We start from the raw sequence: 24,280 nt of genomic DNA on the forward strand, positions 1-24,280 counted from the left end.
TTCTCTTTTCTATTTTTAACTACTTAATGACATCATTTATTGTCTACTGGAAATCGATTTAGGAAATCAGGTTCGTCCACTAAGCACTTCAGATAAGGTGATTCCATGAAGCATTCCAAGATTATCACAAGGAATTGCTTTCGTATGCCATAAAAGAGAAAGAAGTGAGCAGAATATGGCCTGCAGAGGAATTTCCAGGTTTACAGCTCCTCCCACATAAGTCACTGTTAACAGTAACAGTTAACTGTGGATTATCACTCACAGACTGAAAGCCCAGCAGCACTGGCCTGTGGTGGCACTTGCATGTGTGTTTCTAAGTCAATGATGAGGGTATCAGAACCGATACTGGACATGGAGATGGCAAATTACAGTGAAGTTTTGGACCCAACTTATACAACTTTGGAGTTTGAAACTATGCAGATTCTATATAATTCAAATGGTGAGTTCTCATCTGCTTGGAGACATAAAGGAAAGCAGGTATAATGGGAGGGGTACAAACTGAGCTTCCCAGGTGGTAGCTCTGTGTCTTCTTGCTGAAGAACTCGGGGCTTGCTTTTTAAAACCACGTATCTGAGCTTTTGCATTTCCTCACAAAATTGAAATTAATAATGTTATGGCTCGTTTATGTTGAGACTTTTTAAAAGTCTAGTTATGCGTAATAAAGTGACCTCAGAATTCTGTCATGGGCCAGTTAAGGTAAAAAAGAACAGTTTCATCAGTTACTTTATTTACTGTAAATCACAGGAGTAAGTAATATTGGCAGACTGGCTGTGAAGTACATTTCTATGCGGTGTTTAAAATGACATACGGAACGCTGGAGGCTTTTACTGGTTGCCTCCTCCTGTCATCTCAGTTCTCAATGGCTGCTGACGAGAAACTGCGTTTAAAATTACTCTAAGTTTTTGCACTGAACACAATATGAAAGGAAAGAAAGGCTTATATTATAACCTTACTACTTGAAAAGCTAATGTTTAGCCTCACAAAGCTCTTGGTATTTATCTACTGTAACTTTTTAACTTTAAATAAGGCATGAATTGTTTAGAGTTCATGTCTTTATATAATACAGTTTACTGTTGACTTTGTATTTAGGTTTTTTCCAAGTAAAAATCTTGTCCAAGATTACTTATAATTGTTAGAACACCTCAAATCTAGTATTATATATACTTTGAAAAATGTGTGTGTGTGTGTGTGTGTGTGTGTAGTTCAGGATTGAGAATGTATCTTATACTCAGGATATGGTAATGTTCTGCTATGCTCCTCAGTTTTACAACTGCTGTTCTCGTTATATTTATAATAAACAATAGCTTATTAGTGGAAGATTTTTTTTAATCCTCAGAAGATGAATTCTGAAATTTTAGCACAAAGAGAATTAGTGTTGTTAACAATATGTAATTATGGCATTAAACTGGAAGCAAGAGTTGAATTTTTTTCCTGTTTCCATAAATCTAGAATACAATCAATCCTAATACTTCTGTCATATTTCTAATACCTATTTTGTTTATATTACCAAAAAGAAAAATTCCTAGCTTTAAACTCCATAACATCACATGATTAACCCTTAAACATATTCTCTTTAAGGTTTTTCTTAACTTGACGAAATTATATATGGTAATGTCTGTCTACTCAGAAGTATTAGTAAGTAAAATATGTGTGTTTTCACAGAATATAATGGTACATGACAGCCTTTAATTTTATTTTTTGTTATATTCAAAATATGCATTATTATTATGTTTATATTATCATACAATATTATGATAATTTTTAATATATTACCTATATTCAGTGTCTTTTATATTCAATGTCTTTTGAGTCCATACAGATTTTTAAAGATGTAATCAATAATACTAATTCATTTAAGAAACCATTTAAATAAAAATATTTATGTGGAGTTTTTTAAGCCTCTTCCTCCAAAAGAGGAATCTATGGATTAGATGCGTACTTTATGCCAGGCACGGTTCTCAGAGCTGGAAGACAGGGGTGCGTACAACAGATCTTAAGTTCTCTAACATCATGAAGTTTATATTCTGTAGGGAAAGAGGGGTGGTAAATGAACAGACTAGTTCATAAGATAATTTTTAAAAATGAAGTAGTTATTTAAAAAATAATCAGAGTTCTAGATTCTACTTGAAGGGCAGATGAGGGGTGATTCTTAGATGTGTGTTCAGAGAATATTTCACAGAAGGTGAGAGATGGGAGCAGAAATCAGATAGCCAGCTCAAAGACATCCTTGAGGAAGAACTTTCCTTGGAGGCAGAAGGAACAGCAAGTGTAAAGATTCAGAGATGGGAGCCAACTCCAAGGGGGTTAAAAAGGCAACATTGTTGAAGAGTGAACAGGATGGAAAGTAGTACCAAGTAATGGAGTCAGAGAGATGGGAGGGGGCTTTATCACACAAGGCTTTACAGCAAGCCTGAGATGCGTAGGCTTTATTCTGTTTCTGAGGGTTGGAGACAGAAGACTAATATGATGTGAATTTCTTATTCCAAAAGCACTTTGGGGTAATAAACAGTAGGGGAGCAAGGGTGGAAACAGAAAAATTAGATAAGAGGCTATTGCAGTAATCTAGGGGAAAGATTATAGTTGACTGGATAAGGGTGGCCATGGAAAAAGGGTGAAAAGTTGTGGATCCAATATGTATTTCAAATATGGACTTAGTATTAGATTGGATATGAACAATGAAGGAGAGAATCCAATGAAGACCACCAGGTTATTGGTCCTAGGTACTGGATGGTACCATTGACTGACTGACATAGGGAAGACTGAAGGAAGAACAAGTTTGAGGGGAAAAATAGAAGAGTTCTGTTTTTGATACATTAATTAGCAATCTCTATTAAACTTTAAAGTGAAGTTGTTAAATAGTTATTTGGGCATTTCAGACTGATACCCATGGAAGACATCAGAACTAGAGATAAAATCTGGGGATTTTCTCTCATGCACGTGATGTTTAACACAATGGGACCAGATGGGCTTTCCTTGGGAAAGAGTATATTTACGGGGACTGAGACCTATGGTGTCCCGAAGTTTAATCTTCAGAAATATGAGAGGGAAGACTGGAACGGAGACTAGAAGAAGTGGTCGGTGGTTAAAAGGAGAGCACTGGTGTGCTCTAAGAGGTCAAGGAAATGGACTGTTTTGAGCCTGTGAATAATTCATAGGGTAATATAAATAAGAAATACTTAGTGTTAACTTGAAGGCTACTCTGCTTTTTCTTTAACAGATAACTCTGCTCCAGAGACAACAAGTATGAATACCACAGACAATGGTGTCAACTGTCTATGTGCTATATGTGGGGACAGAGCAACGGGAAAACATTATGGAGCATCAAGCTGTGATGGGTGCAAGGGCTTCTTCAGACGCAGCATACGCAAGAGTCACGTTTATTCCTGCAGGTACTTGAGATGCTCCTTTTGAGAAAGTTATCTTTAGAGGCATTTCAAAATGGCGTGCAAGAAGTAAGGAAATAAAATCAGAGCTTTTGGGGCACCTGGGTGGCTCAGTCGGTTAACCACCTAACTCTTAATTTTGGCTCAGGTCATAATCTCAGGGTCGTGAGATGGCGCCCCGAGTCGGGCTCCCACCTCAGCGTGGAGTCTGCTTGTCCCTCTCCCTCTGCTCCTCCCCTCTCTTGCTCTCTTGCTCTCGCTCTCAAATAAATAAATAAAATCTTAAGAAACACAGACCTTTCATAATTCTGTGACTATACAAACAAAATCAATAAGCTGTGTTAAAAGTAAGGATATGTGGGTGTGTATGCAGGATGCATTCCCAGAGGTGGTTCTTTTTTATGAAACATTTTAGTCTTATAAAATGTATATAAAAATCCACATACTTATCACCCAACCTAGACCAATATAGTCTAAGCCTCTAGTGAACACACTTCTTCTATCACTTTCTCTTTCTCTCCTCTCTCCCAGAGGTAACTGCTGTCTGAAATTTGGTGTTTGTCTTTTCTTTATGTTCCTTTATTGTTTTACCACATGTTCACATTACCAATGGACATATTTAAATCTATATTTAAATGGTTTCACAATCTGTGTATTTTTCTGCATATTGATTTTCTTTTCAACATCTCTACCTCCTGAGTCTTTTAAACAAAATTATTAAAGTGTGGATGATTTTGGTAGCTTGTCAAAGTCAGTGAATGAAATTAAATTTTCAATCTTAAAATTTGAAATGTATTTCTCATGCCACAATTTTGCCATTGAATTCAGTGTCTTGTCTAAGATGTATTTAACTATACTGTATATGTCACATGTTTCTAGTAGGCTTTTAAAAAAATATCTAGTCAACATCATAGTACAAGTTAGGGTTAGATCGTCCACGTTGAGTGTTCAGAATGACAGTTCTGGAATGCAGATTACATCTATGTGAAATATGGACGATTAAAACAATGACTGATGCTAACAGAAAAATATCAAAGCTTGCTCTATTGATGAAAAGCATGTATAGAATTGCTATGTTATCTTGAGAACAAGCTGGACATTTGGTAAAAAGTTATCTCCCTTACAGTATGATGCCATTTGATTTCTAGGGATTTGGAAAAAAAGTTAATATATAACTCTCCAAATATCTAACTAGTGTTCTCTAGTAATTTTTCCAGGAGGGCTTAAAAAGTTGGTTAAAAAAAAAAGTGTCCATCATCCACTTTAAAACCTTCTTGGGGGCACCTGGGTGGCTCAGTCATTAAGCGTCTGCCTTCGGCTCAGGTCATGGTCCCAGGGTCCTGGGATTGAGCCCCAAATTAGGCTCCCTGCTCGGTGGGAAGCCTGCTTCTCCCTCTACGGCTCCCCCTGCTTGTGTTCCCTCTCTCGTTATGTCTCTCTCTGTCAAATAAATAAATAAAATCTTTTAAAAAATAAAATAAATAAAAAAATAAAATAAAACCTTCTTGATAAACAAGAAAATATATTTAGATGACTCTTGCTTTTATGTACATCAAAGCTCTAGATATAAAAAATAAACCAAGTAGATTTCCCTCATTAAAAGCATTTTCTCTATGATTACATTAAATATTCAGTGCTTTTAGAAAATTAACAGCGAAAATAAACACAAATAACATGTAAACAATATATTTTGAGTCACGTGTTCTGTTAAAGATGAAATACATATATATGAAAGATGGTGTGATCCAAACAACTAAATCCCACAAAGACTTTTAAGAATCAGAAAATATCAGCACCATGTGCTTCCAAGATTTCCTCCCTTCCTGTATGGGCAAAGTGAGAAAGGAGTGTTCCCATAACAACTTCTGGAATTTAAAAAATATTCCCACCACATGTACAGTTTAACTCCTCACACCTTCCCATCGTGAGTATTGCTGCCAACTTAGCCTTCTTTACATATTTTGGTATTAAGCAAATGCTATGATTCTCCATTTGGAAAATAGTTATTATAATGATGAAGGTGTAGGAGAGTAAAGGTTTTTTAAGCTCAGATTTTGCTGGTCTCAAATTTATCCATTTCCTCAGATATACAAATTTCATTTCACTCTAGCTGTTCCGTCCCATTGAAGTTGGGCTTTCTGTCCCAAAGCACTTTAAATTGCTATTTCAATACTTCTCACATCATGTTTTCTTTATTATGGCTGTTTGTAAACTTGTATGTGTACTCTATTAGATTGTAGTTTCCCTGAATGGAGGAGACAGGTCATATTCCTTTGTTTAATCCCTATACCAGGATCTTGTACACAGAAGGTGCTTAATATGTTTATTCAATTTTTTCATTAATGTTAATTGAGTGTGTTTTCCTCTTGTATTGATTAGTAATCGGATTCCCTCCCCTGAAGCCATGAATTCCCAAGTGAACAATTCTTTTTCCTCATCCTAAAAATCTCTCTCTTCTGGCCCAGTTCTTTTATAGTAGACTTTATATTCAGTCAGTTCAAAGTGGCTACCCATCATTTTTAGAAGAAATACCTTCTTTTATAGATCACCAGATAGGTTCTTTTATTCCCATCATTAATAATCAGCCACAAATAATCAGTAATACATCAATACATGTGGATGTGGGTAATTTTATGACACAATTTTGAAGAAATATTATTATTTTACTATATGATTGATATTTGCCCCAAAGCCAATGATTGATATTTACCCTACACTCACACAACTTTTTACTGAAAGTCCTTCCAATTTGACAGCTATAAATTAATTTGGGAATGTTAAATAACATCCCCACGTTCCATCAGGAGTGAATGGTGGACCTGGAAATCAAGCTCACATCTAATTCCAGAAGATGTACCCTTTTTTTTTAAGTGTACAATTCAGGTTTTGATTATTTTCACAGAGTTGTGCAACCATCACTACAACCAACTTAGTCTATAAAGAGAAGTCCTACCCTTAAGCTGTTGCTCCCCATTTCCCCTAACTCCCTCCCTCCAATGACAGGCAACGACTAATGAACTTTCTGTTTCTATAGATTTGCCTCTTCAGGACTTTTGATATAAATTAAATTACAGACACACCTCACTTTATTACGTTTCACAGACATTGAATTTTTTTTTTTACGAGTTGAAGGTTTGTGGCAACCCTGCATTGAGCGAGTCTGTTGGTGCCATTTTTCCAGCAGTATTTGCTCACTTTGTGTCTGTGAGTCACATTTGGGTAATTCTTGCAATATTTCAAACTTTTTCATTATGATTATATTTGTTATGGTGACCTGTGATCAGTGATTACAACTCGTTGAAAGTTCAGATAATGGTTGGCAGTTTTTAGCAATAAAGTATTTTTAATTAAGGTATTACATTGTTATTTTAGACAATGCTGTTGAACACTTTATAGATTACAGTTTAGTGTAAACATAACTTTAATATACACTGGGAAACCAAGAAATTTCATTTGACTCACTTAATTATGATACTAGCTTTATTGTGGTGGTCTGAAACCAAAACAGCAGTATCTCTCAGGAGTGCCTGTCTACAATATGTGGTCTTTGTGTCTGACTTCTTTCATTTAGAATGATGTTTTCAAGGTTCATCCATGTTGTAGCATGTATCAGCACTCCATTCCCATTTATTGCCAAACAATAATATCCATTGTGTAGGTGTACCATATTTTATTTATCTGTTCATCAGCTGATGGACATTTGCGTTGTCCCTGCATTTTGGTTTTTAAGAATAATGGTGGTTTGGACATTTGTGTACACTTTTCTATGTGAACATATATTTTCATTTCTTTTGGGTATATACATAGGAGTGGAATTTCTGGATTATATGGTAACTCTAATATCTAACTTCTCTTTAAAAACTGCCAAAATTTCTTCCCAAGCAGCTGCATCATTTTATATTTCAAAAGCAATGTATGAGGGTTCCAATTTTTCCACATCCTCATTGACACTTGTTATTGTCTGGTTTATTTTTTCTGATTATAGCCATTTTAGTGGCTGTGAGGTAGTACCTAATTATGCAGAGACCATACTCTAAATGCTGTTTTCAGCCGCCTCTGGATATGTAATTTGGCAGTTAGAGTAAATTTCAATTGATGTGAGGCACATTTGAAATTAATAGAAGAATATTTAAAAAGAGAAAAGCATGCAAGTGCAGAGGAATGATGTTCTGATATATTCTCTATTACATTGAAATCATTTAGTAATAAACAATTAGAACTCACATGCCAAAGATTTTTAAACTAGGTTTGGCTTTCATGGAAGTGATAATGTATACTATGTATACTGGTGAAAAGTCAGATAAAAGTCAATTTTATTTTATTATAAAGACTGCATGAGAAGTAAGGCTTGTATTTCCATGTACATGCTGACCATTAGACTGGAAAAGTTGCAGGTAATTGTTCTTACACATTCTTCCTGTTGGGGCCAAATTTGACCATATTTATGCAAGGTCTATTTATCTGTTTATTTGTGCGTGTTTGGTTTTGTTTTTTGTTTTGATAAACAGTTTTCTGCAAACTAATATATCTTTGTTTGATATTATAGGTTCAGTCGGCAATGTGTTGTTGACAAGGACAAAAGGAATCAATGTAGATATTGTCGATTAAGAAAGTGTTTTAGAGCAGGAATGAAAAAAGAAGGTAATAATATATAGTATAATAATAATAATTATTGATGGAAATTGTTATACACATACATCCTCATTTAAGCACAATAACCTTTTCACATGAATTCTGATTTTTCTCAATGAAGAATCTATAATTCCCTGAGTTTAGGAATTTACCCAAGGACACTGACACCCAGTCTTTGATGATTGTCTGATTCCAGACAGTGTTACCTCTACTACTGTGTTATACCTGGAAACAAAATTATTATCTAAATAATATACCGATATCCTGTTCAAAAGATAAATGCAAAATCTACTAATAGGTTGAAATTATAAATGTTATTTTTAAACACATACTTATTGTCAATAATAATTGAATATCTTTGCTCATCCCATAAACATTGATTGAACATTAACTTTTTATTCACTGATTTATTTATTTAACAAATATTTCTTGAGCACTTCTTTCTAAAAACTGTTGCAGTTGCTAAGCCTTCAGTGGTGAACATAACAGAAAAAGAGTCCTCCCTCTCAGGGAGCTTATATTCCATTGAGGAACAGAGACAATGGACTAGATACTCTGTTTTAGTGTGCATTAATTTCATTTCGAAGGTAGTGACTAATCTTATTATAATATCCTACATTCTGACTATGGTTAATTTGGAAATAAATCTGTTGAACACATGTAAACATTGGGCAGGGGATAACCACTGCAGTATCTTATGCTTATCAGTTCACATGCTTATGCCTATTATATACAAAGAAATATTTTTCAGAACTATTTCGCAAACCATAAAAGAATTAAATCAAGTTAATATACTACAGAAATGTAAAATGTATCAAACTTATATTGAACATAGCTAGTTTTTTCTTTGTCACAGTATTTTAAAGAGACCAAAATTCCATTGGTTTCATTCAGATTGCTAGTCTCCAAAAGAAGACAAAGTTCACAAAATTAAAGGAGAAACACTTTGTCATTACAAAATGACTTATTTCTAATAGCATATTTAGTAGTTTATTAATTACATACTTTGTCAATCAATTTCATCTATTTCTATTTGAACCCCAGCACTACTCCTACAAAAGTATAAGGAAGTCGCAATCCTCTGTTTCCTTTAAGAGTTCACAGGTTTTGAAAGAAAATTACTTTCAAAAATAGTTAAATTATGTCTCCTACCATTCATAGAATAATGCATTAGTTTTTTTTTAATAGATTAGGAAGTAACTTTTGGGTTTCAAAGTAGATATATTTCTCTTACTTACATTAATAACATAATATCAAGGTTAGTTGGATAGAAACGTATATAAGCATGGTTTTATGTCAAAAATGATAGCAGTAAGAAGATTACAAATGTTCCCAATTTCTTCTGATGTGTTTCTAAGGATTAATCATGTAAATGAAATTCATAAAAGCATAGCTTACATTTTAATTTTTTATCTCCACATATGCATTTCCATGTGAGTCAGTTTAGGCTGAAAATCAATGACAATTTCTGTGGGGGGAAAATAGAGTAAGCTACCAGTAAATATGATTTTAAGATAAAATATTAATGATTCATTCCCAACTTAAATACTACTCACTCTTAAAGGCAAAAGTCCAGTATTTTCTCTTCCAAATTAATGAGTTGGTGGTTAATAGTAAGTTTGGGGTAGATAGTAGATTTTGGCATAGAAATTGGTGCATCTCTTTAATAAAATAATAATTGCATAAAAATTATAATAGTTTTATGTCTTCTCTCTCCAGCAGAACAGGGTAGAGCATTGATCTAAATCATTTAGGGGCTACAGGCCTTGTTTTCATTCTTTTTGGTTAATAGAAGATATGTTTATCTCCTAAGTTTTAAAATCTAATGTTGAGGGGCACCTGGATGGCTCGGTCGGTTTAGCATCAGACTCTTGGTTTTGGCTCATGGTCATGAGATTGAGCCCCACGTCAGACTGAGATTCTCTCTCTTTCTCCCTCTGCCCTTCCCACTTCTGTGCTCACTCACTCACTCTCTCTCAAAATAAATAAACAAATCTTTAAAAAAAATAAGTAAATAAGTAAAATCTAACTTTGATATTTGACTTCTAGTATTCTTTTTTTTTTTTTTTAAGATTTTATTTATTTATTTGACAGAGAGTAGAAAGCACAAGTAGGCAGAGAGGCAGGCAGAGGGAGAGGGAGAGGCAGGCTCTCTGCTGAGCAGGGAGCCCAACGTGGGGCTCCATCCCAGGACCCTGGGATCATGACCTGAGCTGAAGGCAGCCGCTTAACCCACTGAGCCACCCAGGCACCCCTTATATTATTCTTTATATGACAGATATACAAGGTAATACTCCCTACTATGTAGTTTTTGGGGAGCCTGCGTGGCTCAATAAGAACACACATTACTTTCCCTTTCCTTTCTGAAACAAGTAGATCTAGCTCTCTCCTAGAAGCTTTTTATATGATACTTAAGATGTCTTCACCTTTCCAAAATGCTGATGTTCAAACCTCAATCGCCTCAGGAGACACCCCTTCCTGCAATTTTTGCTTTATTAATGCTTGTAAACTGTCCTGAGGACATTGTTTCATAAGAGATCATGAGATTGCAAGCTTAAAATCACCTTAACTAAATAAATTCACTCAGAAATTCCATTTCTGCTAGTGTTTTAGGAAAAAAAAAATGGAAGTTTCAAAATCTATGATTTGTATCTTCTGATGGTGGATATACTCTGACTTGATCAGTCTCACAGGCTATACTCTCCTTCTACTTATCTTACAGTTTATTAACTTTGAGAGAATGGAAAGCCATCCTATTACAGATACTGCATGGTTGAACTGACTGACCCAACACTTTCTGACACGGCTGCAATCATGAAGTTTCAAAAAATCATCTTTTATGAGCTCTAATGACAGGCCTGGCCTTCTACTTTTTTGAAGAATATCCTCAGTCATACCATACTTCCCCCTCTGCCCCTTAGCCCCTTCTTACTTTTTATACTATTACTTTTAAATTTTAAACTGTATTTCCTGACATGTAGTGAAAAGAACTGACCAATGAATACTGTGATTTTTCTCCCCTAGCTGTGCAAAATGAACGCGATAGAATAAGCACCAGAAGAAGCACATTCGATGGCAGCAACATTCCCTCCATTAACACACTGGCACAAGCAGAAATTCGGTCTCGCCAGGTACCTGCTGCGCTCCAGTATCCAGTCCTGTTCAATACTATCAAATGTCTACTTAGGCATAATCTGAAAATAATCTAAGTCCATTTAAGTGGGCTCATTTCTAAAATGAATTACAGTTTTACTTTGAAAATATTAGGTGGTCTATTGACTTAATTTTGACTCCTCCTGGACAACTTCCTGTTTTTAAACAGAAAAATACAATGTATGTCAGTCTAATGTCGTTAAATGAAAGTTTGTTTACAAGGTTGGTTTAAAATACTGAATGCATAACACAATCCTCTGGAGGCAGTAGCCTGCTTTACTGATTAAATCTGTAAACTCAGTTACTATGACTTTTGGGGAGCTTGGCTGAGACCTATCATCAGAACTTCCTTCCTTGAAAATGGTTTCTGAACTCAAGAACTCACCTCGGCATCTGCTTTGGAAACAAGTATTTAAGGGAAGAGCCAGAATCCAGAAACCAATGGCGAAGGAGTTTATTATTTTAAATTTCTAGAATGAGAGTATCAGTTCCAAAGTTTAAAAATGTTCGGGTGTGGAGCCCGCTTAAAAAAAAAAAATTAAAAAGACCTAAAATCCTTGCAATTTCCTGAGTGATAAGGGGGCCTTTTGTTAGTCATAAAATCTCCAGCAGACCTCTCCAGAGTTCATGCTAAAGAGGTGACATAGGGCGGGTCCCAGAAATCAGTTTGGGGCTGGTCACCAGAAGGACCAAATTGGGATTCAAGGATAGGAAATTTCAGCCCCACCCACTGGCTATCTGTGAAGGGAGGGAGCTGAAGACTGGGTTATAAAAACTCTTGAACAACAGGTTGGTGAACACATTAATATTCTCAAAAGTTATTTCTCTGAAGAGGGCCTGGAAGCTCTCTACCACTCCACACCCCTACCTACCTACCTTGTTCTATGCATGTCTTCCATTTGGCTTTTCCTGAATTGTATTCTTTATAATAAACTGGTCAGTGTGAAAAAAAAAAAAATCAAATGAGGAAACCTTTTGAAGACAGTTTATTTTAGCATTGCCCCATTAGAAAAGTTAATGATATTTTTCTATTATAAAAAGTTATGAAATAGCTAACTATTAATCAGGTTCTGTATGAGTCAGTGCAACTACTTTCATTTTTGATAGCATGAGGGTGGTATGATGAGGCTAACATCCCCATTATCATCAGTCCTTGAAGATTACTTGATGATCCTATCGAGCATTTACAAAATGGCTTAAGGGAAGCTGTGAAGAGATAAACGCATAGAAAGACACACGCACACACACACTTGCATGCTCAAAAATTAAGTTTATAAGAACTTTTAGAAAGCAATTTTTAGCAGAAAAGCATTTTCAAACCACTTATATTTTATCTAGTTCAAAATTATATATATTTGAAAATTTTTTCATTACAGGTTAAGCTTTTCAATGTTGCTGAGTCAAGAGTTGGTTTCTTACTTTTACTTTGATGGGCTTCCATTTCCTGCAGCAACATCACTAGTTCTGGCTTCTCTTCTAAATCTTTTTTCCTCAGTTTGGTGAACTGTATGCACTGGAAACATTTTCTTCATAAAAATAAAATCATAGAGCATATTTCATGTGACTACGGCATATCTTTTTGTATAGTTATTTTGAATTAGGAAAATGCTGAAAGTTGAGTCAGTTATTTTGCGGTTTTGCCCGTAAGAAAAAGGTACTGCTCCCAGAGCATGGTACTGTGCAGTGAATGTTTCCAATTTAGCTTGTACATATAGGTATGTTTTTCTCCATTTTAAAATGTTCTGTGTATCTCAAGATGCTGTGGCAATGGGAGTGCCCACTTCAAAGCTTTAAATGATAAATTAAGGTGATCTTCTTCATGCTAGATCTCAGTCTCAAGCCCTGGCACAAGCACTGACATAAATGTTAAGAAGATTGCAAGTATCGGTGATGTCTGTGAATCTATGAAGCAACAGCTCCTAGTCTTGGTGGAATGGGCTAAATATATTCCTGCCTTCTGTGAGTTACCGCTGGATGACCAGGTATAGTTAAAAGATGTTATGAATGCTTTCGGAAATGTTTTTTGAACCTGGCTACGTTTTTGTGTTTTTTAAATTACATCTATAATAGATTGACTGTATTTAACAATGGTTCAATTATGAGGAAAAGATTGGTTTTCTTGTCCAGTCACCTTGTTCTCGCAGGAGGCACAACTGTTTAACTTCTATTTTAGGGGCCCTACAAATTTATTTATTGGGTGAAGTTGAGGAAGACACGGTTCTTCCCTCCTGGAGTTTAAAAAGCTTAAGTGAAGAAGAAAAACAGATAGCAAGGAACCGCCATTGTGAGAAAAGTATTGGCAGAATAAATATGTGGGAGGCAAGCGGTATACTGTTGGGTCTTGGTGTTTATGGAAGGTGCCATATAAAATTCCACTGAAATACCAGGCCACTCCAAGACAGAAACCACACAGGTTGTGTTGTTGTCTTTGTAGGCACTCTATACAATTAACATAAAATTTTGCCCTTCAGATTGTCAATTTTATTCTAGCATTTACTGTATAAAAATAATAGGTCTGGCAAAAATGTCTCTAGGATCATACTCTGAAATCTACAGAGAAATAGAATTCAGATACAATAATCTCTTCTTAATACATATATTTTCATATTTTGTCATATATATACCTTAAGACATTTTAATTAATAGCTAAGAATTTTAATTTCCTAGTCTATGAAAATTAGATTATTAGCTTCAGATTAATTTTGAATGCTTCCATCTAAGTAGTTAATATATTGTAGATGCAAGTAATTTGAAAATTTTTAATTACCCACATTGAGTAAACCATGGTATGTATTATACCCAGTGTATATTTTTACACCCTCTGACTGGTGCTCTTTACCACTAATACACAAAAACAAAGAAACAGTCAAAGTGCATGATTATTTAAAAATCCAAGAAGGGCAAAGTATTTACACAACCAGAATGAAAAGTGATCATAGGAAGTCAGCAGTTATATTTCCAAGACAGCATTTCACATGGCGACCAAAAAAAAAAAAAAAAAAAGGCTATGAAATCTGAAATCTGTCTTTTTTTTTTTTTTTTTTGAAATCATTCTTAAAATGTTCTGTAACTGCCTTCCTGGTGTGAGTCATGGTTATTGACATATCATAAAGATAGCTTGGCTCAGAAGGTTATTTCAGAGTGAATAATGCTAAATTGCTAAAACATACGTGTCTCACCCCAAGCCATATAAGTAGGGTTATGTTATTTATCAGTTTTATATTTTTATTATCACTCCTCCTTAAAAGTTGCTGACTTGTGGTATGAAGACAATGATTTAAAAATTGGAAAATTAAAATTCAGTAACCAGTCAAAAAGAGTTTTTATTTACTAAATGACACTTGAATACTAACAATATAACATTAATAGCCATGGATTGGCAAATGTCCATTTTGGTTAAGGCACTAGCAAGGTAGCTTTCAGTTGCGTTATATATTACATTATTTTATGTAATCCTCTCAGGAGCTCTGGCATAAATGTTATTATCGCCACTTAACAGGGTTTAAAACTGATTCTAGATCAGTGAAATTCACTCAGAAAATTCATCAAACAAATATTTTGTAGGACTGCATTTCAGTTTTAGGAACCGTGAGGATTTGGCGATAATAATACAGATTGTGTCACTGTTCTCATAAAGTTTGCACTCTATTTGGGAGAGACAGACAATAAAAAATATACAGATTATGAGTAAGTTAATTCTAGGTGGGGATAAGTTCCATAAAATAGAATGAAATGAGTTGGAGAATGACTGGGGTGGAATGGTAAGACATACATTAAGCTGGAGATCAGAGATTTTTCCTGAGACCTGAATGACAAGGGGCTGGGCATGCCAAGATCCGAGGACAAAGCATTCCAGGGACAGGAACATCATGTTCAAAGGCTCTGAGGCAAGTAGGAATAATGTGCCTGGAGAAAAGTGAGCAAGGGATGTTGCAAGATGAAACCAGAGAAGTGGGTGGGGGGCAGAGCATTGAGCTATCAACCTGTGAGGCCACGGTTAAGAAGTTTGGGTTTTACTGTAACGACAGTAAGGAACCAGCGAAGAGTTTTCAGCAGAGGAATGATATTAAGTGATTATTATTTTACAAATATTTTCTGGGAAGCTCTGTCAAGAAGGATTTAGGATGGAGGAACCAGAAAGGAAGCAGGAATACCTATGAGATCGGTGGAGAACATTGCGGCAGGCAAGATGAAGAATGACAAAGGGCCCCACTGGGGTGGAGCAATGGGGAAGCAGCACAACGATTTGCTATAATTAGAAAGGAATCAAATGGACTCTTGTTTCTGACATCAACAAGCATTTTGAATGATGGGGCCATTTACTAAGATGATGAAGATGTTGGAGACACATTACTTTGATGTGTTATATTTGGAATGCTCCCTATTCTTCTTGATGGTGATGTTAAGTAGGCAATCGAGTATATGCATAAAGCTCAGTTGAGAGCTTAGTGCGAAGAGTTAGAGGTTCAATCTAGAAAGTATCAGCAGGCTGATCACCCATCCTCTTCTCAGAATGTCACAAGTCCTTGCTTTGCTTTTGTTTATTCAGTTTATTATGTGTAACAGAGTGTGTTTTACATATATTTTCTTATGTAGTCCTCATGACTACACTTTGAGATTTTTATCACTGCCCCCATTTGATAGATGAAAACAAAAGAGTCCCAAACATACTGGTTAGCTTATCTAAGGTTAAACAGGTAGTATGTGGCCAAGCCAGGATTTGAACTCTGATTTGTTTGATTCTATTTCATTCCAGAATGCTTTCTTTCAGCTTTTTTTGTTCTGCTTTTTGTTTGTTTCCACTGTATTGACTTAGAACTTATAGAAATTTTGAAAAGTAAAACTCTATTGACATGCTAAAATAGAAAAATAGAAGGCTTAATGATGGCAAGTATCTATGACTATTGTAGTTTATTAAAACAAACAAACAAAAAAGGTCCCAGGCTTAAAGAACACTGAGTTAATCAGACACATATTATACCATCTTTTAATCGTTATATTTTATAATTAATTGATAAACTTGAAATTTTTCATTAAGGTGGCACTGTTGAGAGCTCACGCAGGGGAACATTTACTGCTTGGAGCTACGAAGAGATCCATGGTGTATAAAGATATTTTGCTTTTGGGTAAGTTTTTTTTTTTTTTTTTTTTTTAATTTAAGAAGAAATTATGCATGCTTTATCCTTACACGGATCTATTCTGTAGGTACCGAGCATTCATAGACACTGTCAAATGGTACTCTCACTTCACAAATTGGATTTAATTGATTGTGTCCTCACTCAAGGCCCTATCTTTCCTTGACTTGATCGCAAGGAAGTTTAGAGGGCATTGAGGGTATTGAGACGTTCAGGGTGCATTAAGATTTAAAAATAAGAGTTGGAGAACATGGTCACAACATACAAACTTCCAGTTGGAAGTTCAATAAATACTAGGGATACAGCATACGACATGGTGACTAGAGCTAACACTGCTGTATAATATGTGGGCAAATTGTTAAGAGAGTAAATCCTAAGCATTCTCATCACAAGGGGATTTTTTTCCTTCTCATTTTATTGTATTGATGAGAAAATTGACATTAGCTGAACCTATTGTGGCAATCATTTCACAATATATGTAAGTCATACCATCATGCTGTACACCTTAGACTTATACAGTGATATATGTCCATGATTTCTCACTAAAACTGAGAAAGATTTAAAAAATAAAAAAGAAATGTTGCTCAATAAATGTAATATTGAATTATGTTTGAATCATATCAGGACAAAGAATTAGTGACTTGTGTGACCACTTTATTGGAGTCTCAGTGTTGTTTCACACTCCTTCAGTGTCTACTTAATACTCGTAATTATATTGTTTTATACACTTTCAAGGACATGTTTATTTCCTATGATATCATTGCTTACGTATGATGCAAAATCCCAAGTTAAAAAAAATAATTTGGTGACTGTCTGAAAATTCTGATAGTGAAGTAGCAGTGCTGGAAGAGGCAAAGTAGGATGGCAGGTTGAAGGGGGGATAAGACAAAAGGGAAAGCTTTTGTTTTCCTCAAGTAATTGCTCCAATCCCCATCCCCAACCCCCTCCCGCCCCTGTACTTCACCTTTTAAATTAGGTTTCTTGTTGAGAGAGTTGAGATCCCTGTAATGATTATTACTATTACCTCCACCTCTCTCTGGCTCTATGAAATGATGACCAGATTATTTATTCTATTTTTGTGATAGATGTTATGTCCCAAAATAGATATAAATTGAATGTAATATAACAATAGCTAATATTTGTTGAGGACATACTATGTAAGATGCATTGTTGTAAGTGCTTTACATGTAAATACACACTATCTCTTGTAATCCTCATGACAACCCTAAGGGGTAGGTACTGTTACTCTGTAGGTGATGAAATGCAGGCAGAGAAAGTTTACCTAAGGTCACAAAGTTAGTAAGGGATAGAGCCAGGATTCTAAACCACATAATGTGACTGCAGAGACTATGCTTTAGATTCTGTTAAACACTCTCGCATTTAGAAGACTGCTATAATAATGTTCTCATTATAGATGAATACTATATACGTAAAAACCCAAATGTCTTTGCTACCTAATTCTAAATTGTTTTACCTTGAATAATTAGGTAAACTAACTTTTCATAAGAAGAGCAAGGTTACATTTTTTGAGTTGTTTCACACATGTTGTTACACTGAAGATTATCTTTGCCTGCAGTGAAAGAATTCAGAATGTTCTGCTTTTTATAAAACCAGAAAATAACAATCTAGCTGTTATCGTAGGAGCTTTTGTCATTGTTTTCTATTATAGCCAGAGACTTTCTAAATTAGAGCGGCCTTAGGGATTAGGTAGTCTAGTCTCTATCCAGTTTCTGGACTTCCTTGAATTCATCTACTTAGACTTGTTAAAATTGTGTCTCAAGAGTTATTACAACTACATATATGTAGACCACTAAAGGAGTCCTATTTTTATCCAGTGTAAGCAAGAAAGTTTCTTTAGGTTTTGTGTTATGCTCATTAATAAGACACTAATAGATAACTGACATAGTGGAAGGCTAATCATTATATTTTGTTTCTCCCCTGTCAATTATTAGCTTGTTATTGGTCTGTACTTTCGTGTTATCACTAGTGACTGAGACTGTTAAAATGCATGTGATCATATTATCAATGTCATTGATCCTTGACGTGTTCTTAAGTTTTTCTAACATAACTAACCTAACACTATTGAAAGGAAGTACTGTTACTACTCTTTCAAGGAAAGAGGCATTTAAAACATCGATTTGTAAAAAACTAATCACATCTGACGATCTTTTGTTGGGGGGCGGCTGACCTTTTTTTTTCCTAGGGAACAACTATGTAATTCACCGCAACAGCAGTGAAATTGAGATCAGCCGTGTGGCCAACCGGGTTCTAGACGAGCTGGTACGACCATTTCAAGAAATTCAGATTGATGACAATGAATATGCTTGTTTGAAGGCAATTGTATTTTTTGATCCAGGTTTGTTTTCAGAATTCCATTAAAAAAATGATAATGAAAAGTAAACTATTATTTCATATTAGAATGTTTACTCTCACACTCAAGTAAGATTCAATCTTTAGATTGCCCTTTTTCTTCCTTTTTTATAGATGCAAAAGGGCTAAGTGATCCAGTAAAGATTAAGAACATGCGGTTCCAAGTGCAGCTCAGTTTGGAGGACTACATCAACGACAGGCAGTACGACTCCCGGGGGAGGTTTGGAGAGCTACTTCTGCTCCTTCCCACGCTGCAGAGCATAACTTGGCAAATGATTGAGCAAATACAGTTCGTTAAACTTTTTGGGATGGTTAAAATTGACAATCTACTTCAAGAAATGTTACTGGGTGGTGAGTACATTTAAGAATTCCCATTTTATTTATTAGCATCCCACTCTGTACAAGGTTGACCTACTTATTTTTTGTCCGTGACATAATGAACTCAATTTTTTACATTTACAAAGTCTGCAAAACCCACTGGATGGAGACAAAAGTACTTGAATGTATTGAAATCCTCATTCTTCCTGGTCTCCACCCTCTTTGTGCCACACAGTTCCTCTTGCCCTAGTTTTTATCCTTTCAAATATGGTAAATAGAAATATATTTCCAATTTTTCGTACTCCTTGGGGTGGATTGTGTTTTTCTAAGCCTTGACTCCTTTAAAAGCTCAAGGATGCCAGCTTTGCAACATTACCTAAACATATTTATAGTAAATACCTTAAAAATAAACACTTTGCTCCTGAAATAATTAATTGACATAACACAATGAGAAGGGAAAAATAAGATTTTGTTGAGGCAATAAATGTCAGGAACAAGTTAAGAAATCATTTATTTTGTGTTCTGATCTAGATTAAATTTCCTTGTAAAATCACTTTATTTTATTTTAGTTTAGTTTTAGTTTTCTGGTGCTTAATGTGTTCCTAATGACATCTTTCTGAAATAAAAGTTGTTTATGCTATTAGTGTGATCCCAAATACTATAAACTTGAGGTAAGTGATTCTTGGAATTGCCTTAACAACAGGCAGCAAATCTAATGATTCCAGGAAATGGCACACAAGGTCCATTATTAATATACCACATAATATGATACAACATTAATCTAGCCAATGCACAGTGAAAGCTGACATTGTCCTTAATATGGCAGTGGTTCTATTAATTCTTTTTGAAATCCCAAAAAGCACTTTGCAAAAATAGCAATATTTAAGCTGTCAATCACATTTGTTGCAAGGTAAACTTGATCAAATATCACTAACGCAAGCATCTTTTTATCTTCTGTAGGTGCTTCCAATGAAGCTAGTCATCTCCATCATCCCATGCATCCACATTTGTCTCAAGATCCATTAACTGGACAAACTATACTTTTAGGTCCCATGTCAACACTGGTTCATACGGACCAGATCTGTAAGTATCTGGGCTACTTTTCAACCATATTAATTTTTAAACTTAATTACCTGAGAAAAAGTGGAATTTGGGGAAAGAATCTATCAGTGTCCAGAAGTTGCAAAAATTAGGTACAGTTTCCTCTCTAGGACTCAACTGTGGGAGATTGTGACGTTCAGCAAGTCACTTATTCTCCTTAGGCATGAGTTTGCTCCCTAAAATGGGATGTGAGTTCGTAAATGCTTCTAAAGTACAACAGGATGTATGGGCGGTCCCAGTTTTGCCTGGTAGTGCAGGACCATATGAAGGACTGTGCAAGCTGGAACCGTGCAAAGAAATCTTAATAATCAATAGGAAAATTATAGTTTGCTTGTGACTTTTAAAAATGTTTGCCAAAACATTAAGAACTCTCTTAACTACAGGTTATAAATGTAGAGGGAAATTGAAAAATAATAATCCTGATATTTATTTAGTACACTGTAATGTAAACATTAGATTCACTGAGAATTATCGTATTTTATTTCTTCATTAAAAATATTATTATATTATGAAGTGTAGGGGCACCTGGGTGGCTCAGTCGGTTAAGTGTCTGCCTTTGGCTCAGGTCATGATCCAGGAGTCCTGGGATTCAGCCCCACGCCCGGCTCCCTGCTCAGCGGGGAGCCTGCTTCTCCTTTTCCCTCTGCCCGTCCCCATCACTTGTGCTCTCTCTCTCTTTCTCTCTCAAATAAATAAATAAATAAATAGTATTTTAAAAAATTATGAAGTGTAGCTTGAACAGTCCTTGCCACCTTCTCCTCCTCTACCTTGCAAGTGGAAGTGAGCATCTTTTCTATGCCTTGATCAATTTTCCTCTTTTGGAAGTTTGGATCAGCTTCCAACATTTTACCCTTTGCACTTTCCATGTCTGAAATGTCCCTGAGAGGGTCCCCGGTAGCTCACCGTGATCGTATAGTGGTTAGTACTCTGCGTTGTGAAATGTCCCTGAGAACCCATTTAATGTGAAGGTTTTTTTACAGGTTTCACTTCCTCTCGGACATCTTCATCCTTTTCAACACAATCAGTTTCTTCACTAATGTCCATCAGTTTTCCTTCACTAAGCTCCAGAATGCAGATTTAGAGACTCAGCAGCAGTGTCCGCATTCCCAGGGGCAGCTCATTCTGTAACTCCATCATGCTCCATTCACTTCCTGCATGATCACTTTTTGTTTTTTGGGGGTTTTTTTGCCACTTTTGCTTTATCCATTTTTTGCAAAATGTCGTGAGAATATGAGAATTTATCACTAGGAGACAAGGAGGGAACACAGCTACACACTTAAGCTGTCAGTTACATGAACTGAGTAAAATATATTCAGTGACCAGTCGCAGACAAACTTAAAGATGTGATGTGATTGGTCACTGATCATAATGCACCTCTGTTATCGAGGTAATTAATGTAGACCGAAGAGTTAGCAGTGAAGTTTGTATGTATGCAGTTACTCGCAGTTAATTGTGAGTTACCATGCTCACTGAAATTCGAACCATGTTTTTGCAGGACTGGTGCTATTTAGCCAAGCCGTGATAACTGAAATTTGTGCACGTCATTTGTGCAAAGTGAGGGCCTCTGGGAAAGCTCTTTGGAACTAAAATGATTATATAAAGTAGGGGTTAGTAGCTAAGTTAATCTGATAGTATTGCAGATTTAACACAAATTCTATTTTTATAAGCTACCCCCGAGATAAAAATCTCTATTTGACAAAATTTCTAGAATTGTTTCTCAATTTATACTAAGTAATCCCAGACTTGCCTTTGATCTATCTCCTCTTTTTTAAAAAGATGTTATTTAATTATTTGAGAGAGAGAGATCGAGAGAGAGAGCACACAAGCAGGGGGGAGGGGTAGAGGAAGAGGGAGAAGCAGACTCTCCACAGAGCAGGGAGCCTGATGCGTGGCTCGATCTCAATCCCAGGACCCTAGGATCATGACCTGAGCCCAAGGCAGACACTTAACCGGCTGAGCCACCCAGGCGCCCTGATCTATCTCCTCTTAACATTAAACCGGCTAACTCATCGAGATTCCTTGAGCATTTGTCATATAATTGTGATGCATAACTGTATTACCTACTGACTTTACAGTAGCCCTTAATAACTAGTTTTATGTGTTTTCATGGAAATGTTCAATGAAATGTAACCAATTTAGTGAGTGTGATCTCACTGCTACCTAGAGATAAGAAAAGTAGAAGCCACAGAAATACTTATTACCACTGCTATCCCTTAGATACAAGCACTGGGAAACCCATGTGTAAATTGTGTCTGAAACACAAAGTTCTTTGAATATATGATAGAGGCAGAAGTAAAATTGTTAGAAAAATATACAAATTATGGAAATAATATGACATACTTAACCTGTGGATATAATTGTACTTGAAAGACATTAATTTGGGACCATCCTTGTGAAGCAAATGTTACCATTTTCATTTCGTAGCCAAGAACAGAGAGGCAAGCCCATTACCATCTCTGTAGAGATCAGTTATTCATAAACTCAGAAAATAAAACACATTAACAGCATATTAAACATTATAGGCATCAACTGGCAAGAAAGTTTAACAATTCTGCTGGTGGTTGAATCTTTTACTTTTTAAATGCTAGTTTTCTAGTATTTTTTAAAGCATATTTACTGACCCTAATCTTTTTAAAATCATATCCTATTTTTCATTTTTATTCTCTCTTTCAACATAATATTTATAAGAATCATTTGTTTCATGCAAAGCAAAACATTAAACACATACACACAGAAAAATTTAAGTTCATATGTGTTTTCCTGGCCTTTTAGAGCAGGCCACTGTAGTCTTAGATTCATCCCAAATATCCAGAAATAATTTTTTAAAGCAAATCTGATTATTCTTTTGTCAATTAAACTGTATCTAAAAATGTTGTTTCTAATAATGAAAATCAGGCAAAAGGGAACTTTTCTTATTTTTATATAGAATTTTTAAAAGATATTTTGGGGAAAAAAATCTATAAAGTTTGAAATGCCTCAGTATGATCATCAAACATTTTCTATTCTATTAAATATGTGGAATGATAATAAATGTGAATATTAAAATATTTCAAGTTTTTTAAAATTAAAAATCTAGAATAGTTCCTAGATTATTTTATAATATAGTAAAAGTTTGCAATAGGAGGATATACTGTTCTAAACAATGAAGTATTCAAACTGTAACTTTGTTTTTCCATTACTTGGGCTTGCTCTTTGCATTGATGGGGAAGAGACAGATGAGCTCAACAGTAACAATAATTTTGAAGCAAAAAAGCCAGTATTTTCAGATGACTTTACCTACGATATAGGTTTCAAAGCACTTGAAAAGTATCTTAACTTTTTATGTCATACAATATGTTTGAGTGGAATGCAACAAATATCATCAGAGAGATATCAGTGATCTCTCTCTGATGTCTGATGTTTGAGTGGAATCCAAACCAAATATATTTTATTTTATGTGCATTTTTTATTGCAAAAAATGTGAAGTTTTCTAAGATTTGAGGGGAAAAAAAAAACTAGCCTTCTGTTAATTCTTTGTATTGACTTTTTTTCTGCTAGGTCTGTAAGAGAATGAAATGCTCATAAATGCTATTAAGAAACGCAGGAAGTGACTTTTAAGGGACTATTAAGTGACTTTTAAAATGTTCAAGCATGCTCTATTCCATTTGAATGCTATCTGGGAGTTCAGAAGGCAGTGCAATTCCAGTAGGACCTCAACGAGCTCATAACGTATTAGATAATCCTACTGTATATATATGATCTTTTAAAAATACCTCCAAAATAAAATAGTGCATATTGGTGTCATGCAGGACTTCCTGGGTTGAGCCAGGCTGACGGTCACCATCATGTACAATTCTCTGTTTCTTTTTTAGCAACTCCTGAGACCCCACTCCCTTCCCCACCACAAGGCTCTGGACAAGAACAGTACAAAATAGGCGCCAACCAAGCTTCAGTGATTTCACACCAGCCTCTCTCCAAACAAAAGCAATTGTGAGACTGTGTTTACTTCTGAGCGGCATTGCGTAAATGTGAAAACTTGTTGGTCTTGAAATAACTCAGGATAGTACTTTCGGCAAACTCTTGGCCAAGGTTTCTTCATGGTGCTGTTATAAGATGGTATCCTGTTTTTTTTGTTATAGTCTCATTTTGTTTGTTGTCACTATTGGTTAAAACTTTCCAATTCAAGCAGTGTATATCTGAGTTCCCATA

At 35.3% G+C, this 24,280-nt stretch overlaps 1 protein-coding gene across 1 annotated transcript; it reads left to right on the plus strand.

The window, feature by feature from the left end:
- Nucleotides 1-321: 321 nt before the first annotated feature.
- Nucleotides 322-24,280, plus strand: HNF4G (hepatocyte nuclear factor 4 gamma). Its single transcript, XM_035011082.1, has 10 exons — nucleotides 322-439; nucleotides 3,218-3,389; nucleotides 7,930-8,024; nucleotides 11,040-11,146; nucleotides 12,995-13,150; nucleotides 16,207-16,294; nucleotides 18,507-18,659; nucleotides 18,788-19,024; nucleotides 19,952-20,074; nucleotides 23,944-24,280. The coding sequence occupies exons 1-10, from the start codon at nucleotides 322-324 to the stop codon at nucleotides 24,063-24,065; spliced, it is 1,371 nt and encodes a 456-aa protein (XP_034866973.1). The 3' UTR covers nucleotides 24,066-24,280.

This window comes from Mirounga leonina, unplaced genomic scaffold (genome assembly GCF_011800145.1).
Source record: "Mirounga leonina isolate KUSES-001 unplaced genomic scaffold, KU_Mleo_1.0 Mir_165, whole genome shotgun sequence".
In the NCBI taxonomy this organism is placed as follows: Eukaryota; Metazoa; Chordata; class Mammalia; order Carnivora; family Phocidae; genus Mirounga; species Mirounga leonina.

What these genes read in the sequence shown, in the direction of transcription:
- HNF4G (XM_035011082.1), top strand. Translation starts at nt 322, where the DNA reads ATGATGAGGGTATCAGAACCGATACTGGACATGGAGATGGCAAATTAC. An exon ending in GATTCTATATAATTCAAATG is followed by an intron (nt 440 to 3,217) that starts GTGAGTTCTCAT and finishes TTTCTTTAACAG; the next exon opens with ATAACTCTGCTCCAGAGACA. An exon ending in AATTGTATTTTTTGATCCAG is followed by an intron (nt 18,660 to 18,787) that starts GTTTGTTTTCAG and finishes CCTTTTTTATAG; the next exon opens with ATGCAAAAGGGCTAAGTGAT.